The 16,885-nt window shown below is 41.8% G+C and overlaps 2 protein-coding genes across 3 annotated transcripts in view; one reads left to right on the top strand and one right to left on the bottom strand.

Annotated features, from left to right (window-relative positions):
• The window catches only part of SAMD8 (sterile alpha motif domain containing 8), a 41,718-nt gene extending 33,307 nt beyond the window's left edge, over nucleotides 1–8,411 (bottom strand). The window contains exon 1 of one of the 2 annotated variants that reach the window (XM_034435411.3): nucleotides 7,820–8,411. The gene's annotated coding sequence lies outside the window, so the exon portion shown is untranslated. The remainder of the gene's footprint in view (nucleotides 1–7,819) is intronic. The other variant, XM_034435412.3, reaches the window with a different exon arrangement.
• Nucleotides 8,412–8,496: 85 nt separating this feature from the next.
• DUSP13A (dual specificity phosphatase 13A) lies at nucleotides 8,497–16,880 on the top strand. Its single transcript, XM_034435420.3, has 4 exons — nucleotides 8,497–8,725; nucleotides 9,319–12,623; nucleotides 13,496–13,713; nucleotides 16,668–16,880. The coding sequence occupies exons 2-4, from the start codon at nucleotides 12,463–12,465 to the stop codon at nucleotides 16,865–16,867; spliced, it is 579 nt and encodes a 192-aa protein (XP_034291311.2). The 5' UTR covers nucleotides 8,497–8,725; nucleotides 9,319–12,462; the 3' UTR covers nucleotides 16,868–16,880.
• Nucleotides 16,881–16,885: the final 5 nt, after the last annotated feature.

Genomic DNA, 16,885 nt, shown 5'->3' on the forward strand with positions numbered 1-16,885 from the left:
ACACGCTTCGTCAGCATCTGGTGCCTCTCATCTTTGACAGCAATTAAAATTGTACCGTGTACACACACAATAATCAGCCGGCTTCCCTGGAGAAGTTCTAAATTTGTTTTTTAATCACAAACACAGACAAGCCCAAATGTTGACTCCCATAATGATACCAGTTGGTTTCTTATTTTAAATTGTATGTAGGTTTTTTTCTGAAGTTTTTCTAGCTGGGAGGTTGGTTTTCTTTTCTTTTTTTTTCCCCTTATGAGGAGTGCGGGAACAAAACTCTTCTTCAGTAGGCAACCTCAGCTGATTTTTTTTTTTTAATGAACTGTTTACCAGTTCAACCCACAAGGATGTTTCCTTCCCCAAAACTCCCTACAATTTGTGCCACTCTTGCAATCCTGTTCAACAACTGGCATGTAAATCAAGTTCTGCAACCAGAAATCTGTGAGATAATAGCAAAGGGCAGGTTGAGTCACTCATTCGTGTACTGTTATGGGGCAGCATATATAAAAGACAGAGCAAGGAAAGGTAATGAATGGCATAGGAGTCATCTCCTATAAAAGAGATAAATACAGCAAAGTGGTACCACTATGTTGGGTTTCCATGTTAAGCTGTAATATGGTTGGGCTGACTTCGATTTGGAAAGATGCAAGCCAGATTCCTCAAGAATCTGGCTTGCACATTCACATTCAGTCAGGGTGGATTTGATTTAAATCGAGTTGATTTAAATCACAGTTTAAATCATGATTTAAATCACTAGTAAAAAGGCTTGATTTAAATCAACTCGATTTAAATCATAATTTTTAAAGAGCAACTGTCATCTCTGCTACTCCTTTGACCCACTGTTGACTCACCGATAGTCCCAGTGTTGCAGAATATATAGCCTCATGCTACATAACTAAGCTCCATTTCATGCTGAATAAACTAAATTATTTATGTATCTTAAATAGAAAACTATCTTACGATAGATTTTTACCCCAAAAGTTTTTTATTAAAATAAATTTGATAAAAATAAAAAAAATCCGATTTAAATCAAAAAAATCCAATTTAAATAAAAAAAATCTGATTTTTTTAAAAAAATCATTGATTTTTATCCACCCTGCATTCAGTAAAAAAAGGAAGAAAAGAAATCAAATGAACAAACCACATTATATTCTCCACTATGTCATTATCTTAAATGTAAATATAATCTCAGACCCATCTTGAATTTTAATAATGGGTTCTATGCCATTTCCTTGGCAGCTTTACGAAAGTGGCTTGGCATTGTTCCCCCCCCCCTCTGTCTGTCTGTCTGTCTGTCTGTCCGTCCATCCATTCATCCATCTATCTATAATATGGTCCAGATAATTTAGAGAGAATATCACGCACGAAGTTGCCCAAGACTTGGCAACCTTGAGAATGGCTTAAGAATACCGCTGGAAGTTATGGAATTGCACTGGGTAGAGAGATCTAATCGAAACCAAGGAGAAGATCAACTGGCTTGCAACAACAGTCTTTCTCGCAATAAGGAGTTCCAGCAGGAAATACGGCTTCTGAAATGGAAGCCATACCTGATATTGACATTACATTAGAAGTAAGAAGTCTGGGTGTGGGTAGAAAAGGTGGGCCAGGATGGACACTGAATTCAGGTTGGACAGAGGTAAAGTTATGGGAAGCTGAATAAGAGTTTCTCACTCTTCAAACTGTGCTCCTGATGGCTGAAACTTCTGTTGAAACCTCAGGAGAAGTCATAGACAACCGTCCTAGTTCCTTCCCACCTTTGGAGCAGCTGAAGGTACTTTGCAGCTACTCATAATTAGGAAATATGCCTCAACAGCAATCCACTTGAGGAGTTTTTCTCTGTAATCAACACTCAGTAAAGTCAAGGAACTATCACCAAGGAAGAGAGATTTCCCCAAGGCCAACCAAATAACTTCTCCTCACCCATCCACTCCCCCCCCCCAAAAAAAAATCACTGAAGACTTTTGGGAAAAAATTTAAGAGACACTTCATGTCAAAGTGTCGAAGTCAATTTTTCTCAGGGCTGCAAAAAGCTGGTATTGTAGTCCTCCTGAAGGAAGTTTCTTCAAGCAAGACATTAAAAATAAAGAGGTACCATATTTTTGGACCATAAGATGCTCCAGACTATAAGATGCACCTAGCTTTTGGGGAGGATTCCAGTATTTGAGGGGCTGCCACAAAGAGGGGGTCAGCTTATTTTCCAAATCAACAGAAGGCAAGGCAAGAAGCAATGGATGGAAACTAATCAAAAAGAGATCCAACCCAGAAATGAGTAGATAATTTCCTGACAGTGAGAACAATTAACCAGTGGAACAGCTTGCCACCAGAAGTTGTAGGTGCTCCATCACTTTTTAAGAAGAGAAGACTGGACATCCACTGTCTGAAATGGTATGGGGTCTGCTGCTTGAGCAAGGGTTGGACTAGAAGACCTCCAAGGTCCCTTCCAGCTCTATTCTGACTGATTGATTGGTTTATGGATGTTTGCAACATCCCATAATCACGTGACTGCATTTTATAAAGTTTTTGCAGAAAAGCGGCTCTTACTTCTGATTTCCAGAAAAACTATGCCGATCGTGAACCCCTGGCCTGCTGAACGACCACAGCACACAAGCTTACAAAATCAGGTTGGTCACATTTTGTGACAATCACAACACAGACCATAATGGGCAATAAACTCGTTATGGTTTGTAGTCAAGTATTATGTGTGGATCTGTGTGTATGGATGTGCACATGCATACGTGTATCAAAACAGCCACACAGAAAAACACACACACACACACACACAGAGTTAAGTATAAAAAATCCTCGCTGTTTAAATGTTGACAATGGGGAAATCAATAGTGAAGATGTTTTCTAAAATATTCTAAATTCTGTTCTAAATAAGTATCCCTAAACCTGCGAATAGGACAGTATTCAACTCTTTGTGACAGTTCAAAGCATCTTTCACACCAAACCTGTAGTAACAAAATTGTGTTCACATCTACAACCTTCATAAAAGGTATCTTTAAATCAAGCCAGCATATACAGGTAATCCTCGATTTATGGCCACAATTGAGCCCAAAATTTCTGCTGCTAAACAAAATGTTTGTTAAGTGAATGTGGCCCCATTTTATGACCTTTCTTGCACCAGTTGTTAAGTGAATAGCTACAGTGGGTAAGTTAGTGACACGGCTGTTAAGTGAATCTGGCCGCCCCATTGACTTTGCTAGTCAGGTGGTTATAAACGGTGATCACATGACCAGAGGAACATGGCAACCGTCATAAATATAAGTCAGTTGGCAAGTGTCTGAATTTTGATCACATATCCATGGAGATGTTGCAATGGTTGTGTGAAAAACGGTCCTGTCACTTTTTTCAGTGCCGTCGTAACTTTGAACGGTCACTAAACAAGCTGTTGTTAAGTCGAGGATTAGCTGTACTTTGTACACAGTTCATCTTTAAAATTAGCAATGAAAGGGATTTTTCCTGGCCGAATGTTACACGTATAGACTGTAACATGTATGGCTTAAGTGTTCATCCTAAAACAAGGAAAGCCAAGTTATTTCTTGCAGTAGAAATTACATCATGTAATCTTATAGTTGTACAGTATGGAATAGCTGCACACAGCTCATAGGATTAGCCTTGTAATATTAATCTCAGTTTAAGCTACTAAAGATTGCATTGTCCAAGATAGGAACAGAAATTAATAGTAGGCATCCCTGAATTAAGAACAAGTTCCGTTCCTAATTCTGTCTTTACCCCAAATTTGTACACAAGTCACAATTCGTACTTACAAATGGACTGTCCATTACTAAAAATCCTGGACAGCGTTTTCCTTCCTCAAACCGATGAACCACTGAATTGGCCCAATGCTTTCCAGAACCACTAAAAACAGGCTCTCTATTAAAAACATGCACCATAATTGTCCCAAAGGTGCTTTTTCCAAAAGGCAAGTGGACTTTCTTGGGGTTTTTTTTTTCCCTTTGAAAATGTTTCGTTTCTCATCTAAGAAACTTCTTCAGTTCCTGAACTTAATGGAAGAAGCTTCTTCGATGAGAAGCGAAATGTTTCAAAAAAAAAAAAAAAAAAACCAAGAAAGTCATTGTCTTTTGGAAAAGCATCTTTGGGACAACCATGACTTGGGTGATTGAGAATCTCCTAGAACTAGACATTCATTTTGAGTGGTTCCTGAACAACTCCAACACTTCATCAATTCATGGAAGGATAACACCATCCACCATTTGTAGTAATAGTTAGCCGATTCATATTTAGATTGGCAATTTAAGTTGAACATTCTTAAACTAAGGATTACTTGCATCTGCAACCAAAACATTAACACAATCTGATTTTAATAAAGACAATATCCCATAGCATCTTCTACTAGGAAGGAAAAAGAGTTTAAACATTGTCCCAAAGGTGCTTTTTCAAGAGGCAACTGGACTTTCTGGGTTTTTTTTCAGCTCAGAACTGAAAAAGCTTCTTGGATGAGAAGAGACACGTCTTCAAAAGAAAAACCAGACCTGGATGACTGAGAATCTCCATAGACAGGTTTAAATGTTACTTTCACCATCAACCATGTCTTCTAATTACCCATTACCACCCGTGCGGCAGAGTGCGGCCGCGCGGGTGGTAATGGGAGCGACATGGAGTTCCCACGTAACACCCCTCCTGCGTGAGCTGCACTGGCTCCCGGTGGTCTTCCGGGTGCGCTTCAAGGTTTTGGTTACCACCTTTAAAGCGCTCCATGGCTAAGGACCTGGGTACTTGCAGGACCGCCTACTACCACCAATAGCCTCCCACCAGCTGGTACGCTCCCATAGAGAGGGGCTCCTCCGGGTGCCGTTGGCCAAACAATGCTGACTGGCGGCCCCCAGGGGAAGAGCCTTCTCTGTGGGGGCACCTACTATCTGGAACGAGCTCCCCCCGGAGATATGGAGGATGCCGGATCTGCGCACCTTCCGCCGCGCTCTAAAGACCTTATTATTTCACCAGGCGGGCCTGGCCTAATTTTCTCCCTCTTTTATAAAAGATTTTTAATTTTTTAATATCTTTTAGCATTTTATATATTCAAATTTTAAAATTGGTTTTAAATAGTTCGGGGTTTTAATTTGTCTGGGCCAAAACTATTTAATTTGATTTTAATTCTACTTTTAAATTTTGTATGTATGTGTTTTATTGTTTGGCTGTGCACCGCCCTGAGTCCTTCGGGAGTAGGGCGGTATAGAAATCAAATAAATAAAAAAATAAAATAAATAAAAAATAACTGTACTGCATGGTGCCATATAGAAATCAACAGAATTCATTCAACAGTCGAAGCAAACGAAGTAGTACAAGTCTTATGAAGACTTGTCTTACTCATAAATGATAATCCTCCAAAGCTATTTACTAGCAACAGGGAGCCGAGATCCACAGCCTATATGCCTGAAACGCTAACTCAAAAGCTGAGTTGGGGGAGCATCCCTTGATTTCGAACAGCAGGGTAAGAACAAATATGGGGGACTTTCACCCATGCAGCTTATAAAACCCATAGTAAGTGAGCTGCCCTTTCCCTCCCCCAGTTGTTAACAGTCTGGCAAGTAATCTGCAACTCAGCAAACCTGGAGAACAAACAACAAATAATTCAGAGTGAATTTGAACAGGTAATTGATTAGACAATTCCTCTAAAATACATATTGATTTTTCAAGAAATCACAGGTTTACTGCCTGGCCAATTCCAAAACAATTATCATCACTAAATATTTATTGAGCAACATTAAGTACAGTATATCAAAGTGATACAGGATCTACAGAGCTCATTAAGCCATGGTAAAAGATACGAATCACCAACACTTTGCGTGATACTAGCCAAAACCTCAAATCAAATTATGAAGAGAGAGCTATGAAGGCCAAGAAAAGTAGATAAAAACCCAGAGGAAGTTAAAAAGTAAAATAAAGGCTTTTATCTTTCCCAAGTGTAAAGGGAGATCTTACACACAATTGGTGTTGTTGTTGTTTTTTTGTAGCATTTAAAGCAATATTTATTAGGCAATTATTCTGCTACAAAACACTTAGATCCAAATTGAAACTCTGTGACTGAACACAAATAACATTACTACTGCATTTCTCTAGTCTAGATTATTAGAGAAACCAGAGTCCTGGCATGATGAGAGAATGTGTATGTTGCAAAACTTCCTTTAATAATTTCCTTTCTGAACCCACCAAAAGTTCCTCAGGGCAAATTGACTCCTCTTACCTGGTACTTGAGTCATTCTTCTAACAACTATTTAAATAAAATTAGTGTTTTGAAACCCAACGCTACAATCAAAGAACAAACTACTCCAAGAAAAAAAAAAACAGTGAAATTTCCTAACCTTGCACAAACCCACAACTCCTCTATTTTTTATTTTTTTTATTTAAAGAGCCTGCAACCCAAAGCACATTTTAGCCGTCAAAATAATAATTAAAAAAACAAACAAACCCACATAACTTTCAGATTCTGATTTGGAGTTGGAGAAACACACGGCCAAGTTACAGCAGCTTTTCACTTAAGAGCAGGTAAAATGAGTGGAAAGCAACAAATGTTCTTTTAAGGTTATCAAGTTTGCAACCTGTTGCTTACTCAAAAGGCCCAACAAGTTCAATCCGATTCCCTTTTTTCGCGTTTATAAAGCATATGTGGAAAAATATGCCTATCACCAAAAAGTATAGGTGGGTGTCGGGTTAATTTTGTGCCGCTCTCCCCTATGTACAGGAACACAGTTTGCACTGATCTCCCCTATGTACAGGAACACTCTATCATAAGCTTCATTCCCCCCACCACCTTAAACGTGTGAATTGTCCAATACTTCCACAACATCCGGATCACTTTGGATCCCTAGCTGTACAATTTTTCACGGATCAAGAAGCTGATCTCACCAGGAGTCAGTGAACATCTGTGAGTTACTCAACGTTAGATACCTTTGCCTCGCCATTGATAAAAAGGGCAGCTTACAGCAATTCCAAAAAGGCAAATTCCAAAAAGGGCAAAAGTGTAGGAACCTTAAGGGTGGGGAAAAAAAAAAAGAGAGATAACAAAGTCAAGATGAAAGGATGATTTCCTCTAAGGCAGTGGTTCTCAACCTGTGGGTCGGGACCCATTTGGAGGGGTCGCCTAAGACCATCCAAAAACACATATTTTCAATGGTTTTAGGAATAATTTTATGGTTGGGGGTCACCACAACATGAGGAACTGTATTAAAGGGTCGCGGCATTAGGAAGGTTGAGACCCACTGCTCTAAGGTGGCATGGGACGAAATTGGGGTCCAAAGAGAAGGGGGGAGATTACACTCAGCTAAGGAGAGGAGAGGGGTGGGGTGGGGGGGAATGGGAGGACGCCCACCGGGGTAGGTGCAAGGAATAGGTTCCCCTGATCCCAATGGATGTGTATAAAGGTTGAAAAAAGAGACTCCCTGGCCCATATTGCACCGCACCCTACGCCCTGTTCTGCTTCTGCCAGCGGGGCACCCAGAGGTCTCCAGATGTTCCTCCGCTTGGCTTAGGGAGCCTCTGGGCCACCTGGAGGGCATCTAGACTGCACACCCAAGGCCAGCCAGACCTCCCCGCCCCCTTCCTCTCCCTCTGTGAAAAAGGAACCGGGGTCCCCTCTGCTCTTTTTTTGGGGTGAGGGGGGAAGAAGGTGCCCCTCAAAAGTCACCGGGGGGTGGAGGGGGCGGGAAGATGACGAACCCCTCCCCTCCCCCCCATCCCAAGCCTCTCCCTCACAGCCCTTAAACCCGTTTAGCGGCGCCCATCCCGGGCAGGACGCCCCCCCCCCGACCGCCACCCTCAGGTAGACTTCCCCTGACCAAGGAGGCTCCCCCGGCCAGCTCACCCCGCTTACGCCTGGGCGGACGGAGCCCGCGCCGAGGGGCCTGCTCTCCCGTTGCGGCGAGCCCGCCCCATCCCACGCAGACGGTCCGGCGGTGACAAGCGGCGGGTTTCTTCAGCCGGCCGGGAGGGCGGGGTGAGGTGTGGGGGGGGGGGGGGGGGGAGGACGAGTCTAGGCAATCCTCCCCGCCCCTTAGCGTGGCGGAAGGGGCGGGGGTCGGCGGAGCGGAAGGGGCGGGGTGTTTGTGTCTCACAACACCCCCCCTCCACTCCACCCGGCTGGCGAGGCCGCGGTTGCTAAGCGACGCGAGGCTTCGAGCGCGGAGCAGGCCGCGAGGCGGTCGGGACTGAGGGGGGGGTGTTCCCCCCCGCAGCGCTGCCTTGCGCGCCTCCTCCGTTCTATCCCCCCCCCATCGCGGAGCCAAACGGGCCCTTCGGCCCAAGAGGGACCCCCGGTCGAGCGGCGGCTGCCTCCGGAGACGCCCCCCCTCTTGGCCGCCTGCAGCTCCGACGGGGTGGGGGTGGCGGCAAAGGGGTGTCTTGTTGGGGCGCCGCCGCCTAGTGCAGGGGTCTCCAACCTTGGCCACTTGAAGCCTGGAGGACTTCAACTCCCAGAATTCCCCAGCCAGCTTTGCTGGCTGGGGAATTCTGGGAGTTGAAGTCCTCCAGGCTTCAAGTGGCCAAGCTTGCTGTTAATACAAGCATTAACAGTGGCAAGGATTGTGTTTGCAAAAAATTGGAAAAACGAGAAAATACCAACGCAGGATGAAGTTATTAAGAAAATAATGGAATGTGTTGATATGAGCAAATTGACATTTGAAATTAGAGAACAAGAAGACAAACAATACTATAAAGATATGGGACCTGTTTTATCAATGGTTAGATAAAAAAAATATGGAATTGAAATATGGTAAGAGATCTTCATAACGCAAGAATTGTGGAACTATGTGAAATATAACAGAAAGAGGTATTATTACTGGATAGATTCAGGCGGATGAAATGAATGTTATAATAAAAATTAACTCAAATCTTAGAATATCTTAAATAATCATGAGGGAAGAAATAGCCATAGTAAAATAAATGATTAATGAGAATAATAATATATAGATATTTATTAGGTCGATGATATGAGAATTTAGGTAAATTGTAAGCTATGAATTGATGAATGATGCACAAAAGACTTGTAACCAACCAACACACTGTTTGCAATTGAAGATGGTTTTATGTATGTTTGTTTAAATATAAAAAAAAATTGTTCAAAAAAAAAAGTTGCCAAGGTTGGAGACCCCTAGCCTAGTGGGTCCCCCCCCCCACTTTCCCCCTCCTTGCCCAACATAATATATGGCATCGTGCCAGCTGCCCGAAATAATGAGGGTATATTTGCTCTGGCCCAGATGGATCGGTTTCCTCTGGCCGTTTAATCGGTATTTTAATTTTTAAACTAAAAAAAAGCAGGGATGGCTGGGAATGGGGTTTTTTTTTTTTTTTTTTTTTTTTTTTTAGCAGAATGAAGAGAAGCAACCTGGAATTTAGGAGAAATTTCCTAACAGTGTGGACAACCAGTGGAACAAGTCACCTTGCCTCCAGAAAGTTGTGAATTTCAGCCACTTGTTTGAAATGGTCTCTTGCCTGAGAAAGGAGTTATACATATAAATATACTGTACATATAAAAACATCTAACAAACTTTTAACAATATTGACAGTTTCTGTAAATATGAAAGCATCTATTGAACTTTTTAGCAATATTGACAATTTCTGTAAATATAAAAACATCTATCGAACTTTTTAGCAATATTGACAGTTTCTGTAAATATAAAAACATCTAACAAACTTTTAACAATATTGACAGTTTCTGTAAATATGAAAGCATCTATCGAACTTTTTAGCAATATTGACAATTTCTGTAAATATAAAAACATCTATCAAACTTTTTAGCAATATTGACAGTTTCTGTAAATATAAAAACATCTATCAAACTTTTTAACAATATTGACAGTTTCTGTAAATATAAAAACATCTATCGAACTTTTTAACAATATTGACAGTTTCTGTAAATATAAACTTTTGAACTTTTAACAATATTGACAATTTCTGTAAATATAAAAACATCTATTGAACTTTTAACAATATTGACAATTTCCACAAAGGTGGTCTCCGTAATATTTCTGTACCAGATCATAACTTGGAGCCATACCCGGGGAATATGAATATGTTGCTATGGAGGCATAAGTGCTAGTGTGTTACACCCAGACCAAAAGTGTATTTACATTAAGGAACATGGCAGTGTGCTTTTGGATAAGTTTCTGGAAAAGAAGTTAAAATTTCTGGACTTGGTTAATATGCTGTAAGCCTCCCGGAATTGTGTTGAAACGAGATGGGTGGCAAATAAATTCTAATAAATAAAATAAACAGCCAGATGTCTCAATTTGTTTGAGCAAAGAAATTTAAACGATATCTTTTTACAATGTTGATCTAATAGGCAATTGCTACTCTACCCATATTCTGCTTGGTGCTTTAAATAGGTAATAAAGCCTCCCATTGCATTATAAAGCATTTCCATCCACGAATGGCACTAACTTTTTGCTGATAGAATTTGCAGTAATTGTTTTTCTTAAGAATTGAATACATGTGGCTCTTGCGTGTGTTTTACATGATTTTCCATAAATCTTTTGCTCTCGAAATAGTACTCCAAACCTGATTGGCTGCCTTCTCCTAAATCTGAATTCATGGCTCATTTCAATGATAGGACCAGAAGCACCAACGGTACCACCAATATGTAAAACCATTTGGCACGCACATAGTTATGGAAGCTCTGGGCTGAACTTGAAGGTAGAAGGAAAAGATGGGGAAGCAAAGGGTAGAAATGATGGCATTTAAAACCTTTTCTGAGTTTTGAGGAAATCTGAAACACCTGAATCGTTTCAAGTTTTATTCTGCCAAAGTCAGCAAAACTCAAACCATTTCAACAGATTGTTCAGCATGGAGAGTTTATAGCCTCAAACTCAAAATAAGACCCGTTTCCTGATTCATCTTTATCCCACATATCTTAAAAATTGCTGAGATTGAGAAACGCTGCTCTGGAATCAAACTTACTGTTTGTAAAGATAACATTAATATACTTATTACACAATGGGGACTCCTTTGGTTCCAGATTGTAGCCATTCCATAGCGGTCTTAATCAAATAAAGTAGCTTTTTCCAATCTCAGAATGTTCCAAGACTGCAAATGTCGCAACTCTTCTGGAGGGCACCAGGTTGCTGAAGGCTTTTATTTATTCATTTCATATGGGGTAACAAAATACAGCAATAATGCATAAAGTTCACACAAAAAAAAACCAGCATATAAAATGTGTAAAAATATATAAAACACCAGAACAGTGAATTAGTTTTAAAATGCACAATATGAATGATGAATACAATTAAATTATGTATGAGCAGTTACTAAAATGGCTAAGCCTATGGCCGGATATCTAGATAATTTAGCCATTGGACAGCACTGCCCTCAAGATATGTAGTTCTTGCAGGGATCCAGGGAACCTCCTGAGGGGGCATTCTGTTGCAATATGATGTAAAGTTTGTGGGACGTTCGCACAGTCACAGTATTACCAACTAGCCCCCAGTTGTATTTCCAATATTGGCACCTGCCATGGTTGCTTCATATCTTTTTTTAGAATAACAAAGTTGGAAGGGATCTTGGAGATCTTCTAGTCCAACCCCCTGCTTAGGCAGAAAACCTTACACCACTTCAGACAAATGGTTATCCAACATCTTCTTAAAAACTTCCAATGTTGGAAGCATTTACAACTTCTGGAGGCAAGTTGTTCCACGGATTAATTATTCTAACTGTCAGGAAATTTCTCCTTAGTTCTAAATTGCTTCTCTCCTTGATTAGTTTCCACCCATTGCTTCTTGTCCTGCCCTCAGGTGCTTTGGAGAATAGCTTGACTCTTTCTTCTTTGTGGCAGCCCCTGCGATATTGGAACACTGCTATCATGTCTTCCCTAGTCCTTCTTTTCATCAAACTAGACATAACTAGTTCCTGCAACCGTTCTTCATATGTTTTAGCCTCCGGTCCCCTAATTATCTTTGTTGCTCTTCTCTGCACTCTTTTCTAGAGTCTCAACATCTTTTTTATATCATGGCGGCCAAAACTGAATGCAGTATTCCAAGTGTGACCTTACCAAGGCATCATAAAGTGGTATTAACACTTCACGTGATCTTGATTCTTTCCCTCTGTTTATGCAGCCTAGAACTGTGTTGGCTTTTTTGGCAGCTGCTGATCTGGTTGAGCGCTGTCCAGTTTTTCCTTGGAAGATCAAAGCCGGAGGGGCATTGTAACGGATCAGTGGAGGTGGCTGAATGGGAAGAAAATGCAGGTCACGGACTTGTTTTTCCTGCCGGAAAGGATGTGACTCTACAATTATTCTTCCAGCTGTTATGCTTCTGCCACAGCTGTCATTGAACGGCAGTTTTAGGGAGCATGCTATTCGACTGCAGACCTTCGGTTCAACTAGGCACATGCTTTGTTGATGTCCAGCTCCTGGCATTGTTCCACTATCAAAATAACAAGTGATCTGCTTTGGAGCAGAGTAAACAAACGAGCCTGGGTTGCATTCTCGGGTGTCAGATTGTCAAGCTGCTACTTTAAATGACCATGGCTGACCAGTGCGTTTCACTGGGCCCTGAAGATCTTGCACCCCCGACTGAAGACAGCCCCAGTATTCAAGATTTAGAGCAGCTCCTGAATACTGGGAGCCCTTCCTGCCACCACACTGACGAAGTCTGGCCTAATCTTTTCTTAGGAGATCAGTAAGTATATTTGTAGGAGAGCATTTCAGCCCCTGTCCTACATAATTATGGCAACCATACAGATTGTGTCCAAGGATTACTTAATGCAGACATGTGATTAACTGCTGTAGTAGCTAAGCATAGTTATATCCCCGCCTGAAAAGCCATGACTGCGGGTGTTACTGGAGCCTAATGTTTTATGAAATCATGTTTTGAGCAGATAAATTAGATTAGCAATTGCCAAAAGACACTAACTTCTTCCAGTATACACGATAAGTCTGCTTTGAGTCAAGCAAAGCCTCAATTGCACCCTCACCCTGCCATCTTGATTTCTGACCAAAATTTGTCAACACCTTTCGATGGTATGAAATTGGCTTTTACTCCCTGTGAAACATTTCCCTTATGAAAGGTGATTTAAATTTTAGAGGGAGAGAAAGACATAAATACATGTGGTCCAAGACCTAAATAAATAACAACCACAATTGAGTCCCAAAATTTCTGTTGCTAAGTGGGACACTTGTTAAATGAGTCTTGTCCCATTTTATGATCTTTCCTGCCTCAGTTGTTAAGTGAATCACTGCAGTTGATAAGTTAGTAACCCGGTTGTTAAGTGAACCTGGCTTCCCCATTGACTTTGCTTTCAGAAGGCAGCAAAAGAAAATCCCATGACCTTGCGATACAGCAATGGTCGTAAGTATGAAACAGTTGCCAAGCATCTGAATTTTGATCACGTGACCATGGGGAGGCTGCAAAGGTCGTAACTCTGGAAAATGGTCATAAGTCACTTTTTCCAGTGCTGTGGTAACTTTGAACGGTCACTAAATGAACTGTCGTAAGTGGAAGACCACCTGTACTTTTTCCTGACAATATCTATCTCTGTGTTTTTTCTCCAGCGTAACAGCACATAGCAGATTTGACTTATGGAAAATGGGGATTAGCCACATTTTAAATGCAGCTCACGGCACTCTATATTGCCAAGAGTCGCATGATTTTTATGGCACAACGATTGAATACCGTGGTGTACCAGCTCACGATCTTCCCGGTTTTGACATAAGCCTATACTTTTACTCTTCTGCAGAGTTTATACACAAGGCTTTGACTACACCCGGAGGTATGGAAATCATGGCAGCTGTTATTAAGCTTCCCCGCAACCTGTTTTTGTTAAGCGCAGGGGAAATTAGAAGATTCAGGCAGTTCAAATGAATATGAAGACTGATTGCAAGCTTAAACTCTCTACAAAAATCTGGCCAACTGGTCCTTAAGGGAAATGCATGGGAGATAAGAGAGGCATTCACGATGGGCTGGACAAAGATCTCTTGTGGGCACACAGGGACTCGTGACTTATGACACGTTTGACCCCTCCCTCGGGCTCAGCCTGGTCATCTACGATTTTCTCCTCGATAATGTTTTCAAGCCAAGTGGCCATGTTGCCTGGGTTCATGGCTTTCTGATGGCCTCATCATCCTGGATCCTCAAGATCACAGTGGGCCTGTGAGAACAGCTGGATCTTCCCTCAGTGAGGTGAATCATACCACTTTTGCAGAACTCAAAGCAAATTGCAGTCATCTTGGATAGGCCCAGGTGACGCAATCCTGAAGGGCTGGTGGGAAGCAATTGCATCCAGTCCAGTGAATGGGTGATTGTGTGAATTAGCAGGTCGTCTGTGGCAGCCATTTTGCGATGGCATCCATGACATGCCCTCAAGAAGACCAAATTTTGGCCAAAAGCCTTTCCTTTCCTTTTGTGTGCTTTTTCAAAAAACACCATATGTAAAGATTTTTTTTTTAAATTTTATTTATTAATCAAATGTATGTGGCTGCTAATCTCATGGAAAGTGACTCTGGGCAATGTACAACATTTCTGTAAGAAGGGTCAATACATAAGGCAATCCTTAATTAAAACTATTGTATGATCATTATTAAATAGAATTAGAAATAAGGAGAACTTTTCTGACAGTGAGAACAATCTACCAATGGTGCCATGCGCTTCCATCGGCCGCCCTGTATGGCAAGTATAAAAAGATACCACTGACTGAAAGACTTTGTTCCTGTGGCTGAGGAGAGGTGGAGACAGTGGTGGGTTTCAAATTTTTTTACTACCGGTTCTGTGGGCATGACTTGGTGGGCGTGGCATTGCTTGGTGGGTGTGGCTTGGTGGGCGTGGCCGGGGAAGAATACTGTAAAATCTCCATTCCCACCCCACTCCAGGGGAAGGATACTGCAAAATCTCCATTTCCTCCCAATTTGGGAGGCAGAGAATAGATGGGGGCGGGGCCAGTCAGAATTTTTACTACCAGTTCTCCGAACTACTCAAAATTTCCGCTACCAGTTTTCCAGAACTGGTCAGAACCTGCTGAAACCCACCTCTGGGTGAAGTCTGTGGGTCACATATTCCTTCGATGTTCCTTTTACACAGAGATTCGGAAAAAACATATTCTGCCAATAATTGCTAGGCATCCTGGCCATTCCGACACGGCTTATCTCCAGTGGCTGCTTAAGGACGAACAGTCCATAACTACAGCGCAGGTGGCTAGATTCTGCACAGCAGCACCGGGGATTCATCGGAAAGACGTGTCTAATCCACCATAGTTATGTTATATAACAAATGTGACAAACCCTTTGCACTGCTTAGTCCTTTCCCTTTTAGTATTAAACTGACTACTGGCCCCACAGTTTATAGATTGTAATTTTAGTACAGTTAGACCATGTATAATTGACAGGCTGGATTTTATCATAGATTTTAGTTGTTATTTATTATTTTATACTAGCATTTTAAATTGTATATATACTGAGTGTTTTAATTTGTTCCGGTCTCTGGTCTATAATTGTAATAAACTAAATTGAAATCAACCCATGGAACAGAAGTTGCCTTCAGAAGTTGTGGCAGCTTCATCACTGGAGGTTTTCAAGAAGAGACTGGACTGCCATCTGTCAGAAATGGTATAGGGCACGGGCATCAAACTCGCCGCGTCACGTATCGCGATGATTTTTCCCTTCACGGAGCTGGGGTGGGCATGGCCTGTGCATGACTCAACCGGCCCACAGGCCGCCAGTTTGACACCCCTGGTGTAGGATCTCCTGCTTGGGTGGACTAGATGACCTACAAGGTCCCTTCCAACTCTGTTATTCTGTTAAATTATCAAAGCAGAGAAGGGAGAGAAATAATAATGGAGGGATGTTAATAATAAGGGAGCCACCTCATGAGTTCACCAGTCTCCTGGGGTTCCCCAGGCTTAATAACCAGGTCTTGAGGGACCTTCAGGAGTGATGAGGCCAACATTATCTCAGGGATGGGGGAAAACTCCACAATATGGGTGCCATAGAAGAAAAGGGCCCCCTTAGGGGACCACCAATATGTAGCTCTGTAGGCAATAAAACCTATAAGAAATACATTCTGTTAGATCTGGTGAGGTGGGCAGATGAAATTGGGAAGAGGGGGGGGGAGTCCCTCAAATAACTGATCCTGTGCATTGTAAGGCTTTAAAGGTGAATACCAATACCTTGAATTGGACTTAGAAACGTTGTGGCTGCTCTATTAGAAACACATATAAATGCTTGCACCACTGCATTTTTCATCAGCTGAAATTTCTGGAACCCAACACCGAGTGCAGAGAAGAGCAACCAGGATGATTAGGGGACTGGAGGCTAAAACATACGAAGAACGGTTACAGGAACTGGGCATGGCTAGTCTAGTGAAGAGAAGGACCAGGGGAGACATGATAGCAGTGTTGCAATATTTGAGGGGCTGTCACAGAGAGGAAGGGGTCAAGCTATTTTCCAAAGCACCTGAAGGCCAGACAAGGACTAATGGATGGAAATCGATCAAGGAGAGATTCAACCTGGAAATAAGGAGAAATTTTCTGACAGTGAGAACAATCAACCCATGAAACAGAAGTTGCCTTCAGAAGTTGTGGGTGCTTCATCACTGGAGGTTTTTAAGAAGAGATTGGACTGCCATCTGTCAGAAATGGTGTAGGATCTGCTTGGGTTGGGGGTTGGACTAGATGACCTACAAGATCCCTTCCAACTCTGTTAATCTAATCTAATTTATTGCTTTTATTTCCAGGCAAAATCTTTGTCCACTGCGCCTTTGGGATAAGCAGGTCCTCCTCTTTGGTGCTGGCGTACCTTATGATCTACCATAATTTCTCGTTGGTTAAAGCGATTCAGACAGTAAAAGAACATCGGTGGATCTTCCCTAATCGAGGTTTCCTGAAACAATTAAGAAATTTGGACCTTCAACTAAGAAAAAATCCGAACAAATAAAGCAATGGAATATGCACA

This window comes from Pantherophis guttatus, chromosome 6, assembly GCF_059756535.1.
Source record: "Pantherophis guttatus breed Tessera chromosome 6, ASM5975653v1, whole genome shotgun sequence".
Taxonomy (NCBI): Eukaryota; Metazoa; Chordata; class Lepidosauria; order Squamata; family Colubridae; genus Pantherophis; species Pantherophis guttatus.

Bases quoted from the DNA above. Each gene is read 5' to 3' on its own strand.
- DUSP13A (XM_034435420.3), top strand. From the start codon at position 12,463: ATGACCATGGCTGACCAGTGCGTTTCACTGGGCCCTGAAGATCTTGCA. The intron at 12,624-13,495 runs GTAAGTATATTT...TTTTTTCTCCAG, and splicing joins AATCTTTTCTTAGGAGATCA to CGTAACAGCACATAGCAGAT. The intron at 13,714-16,667 runs GTATGGAAATCA...TTTTATTTCCAG, and splicing joins GGCTTTGACTACACCCGGAG to GCAAAATCTTTGTCCACTGC.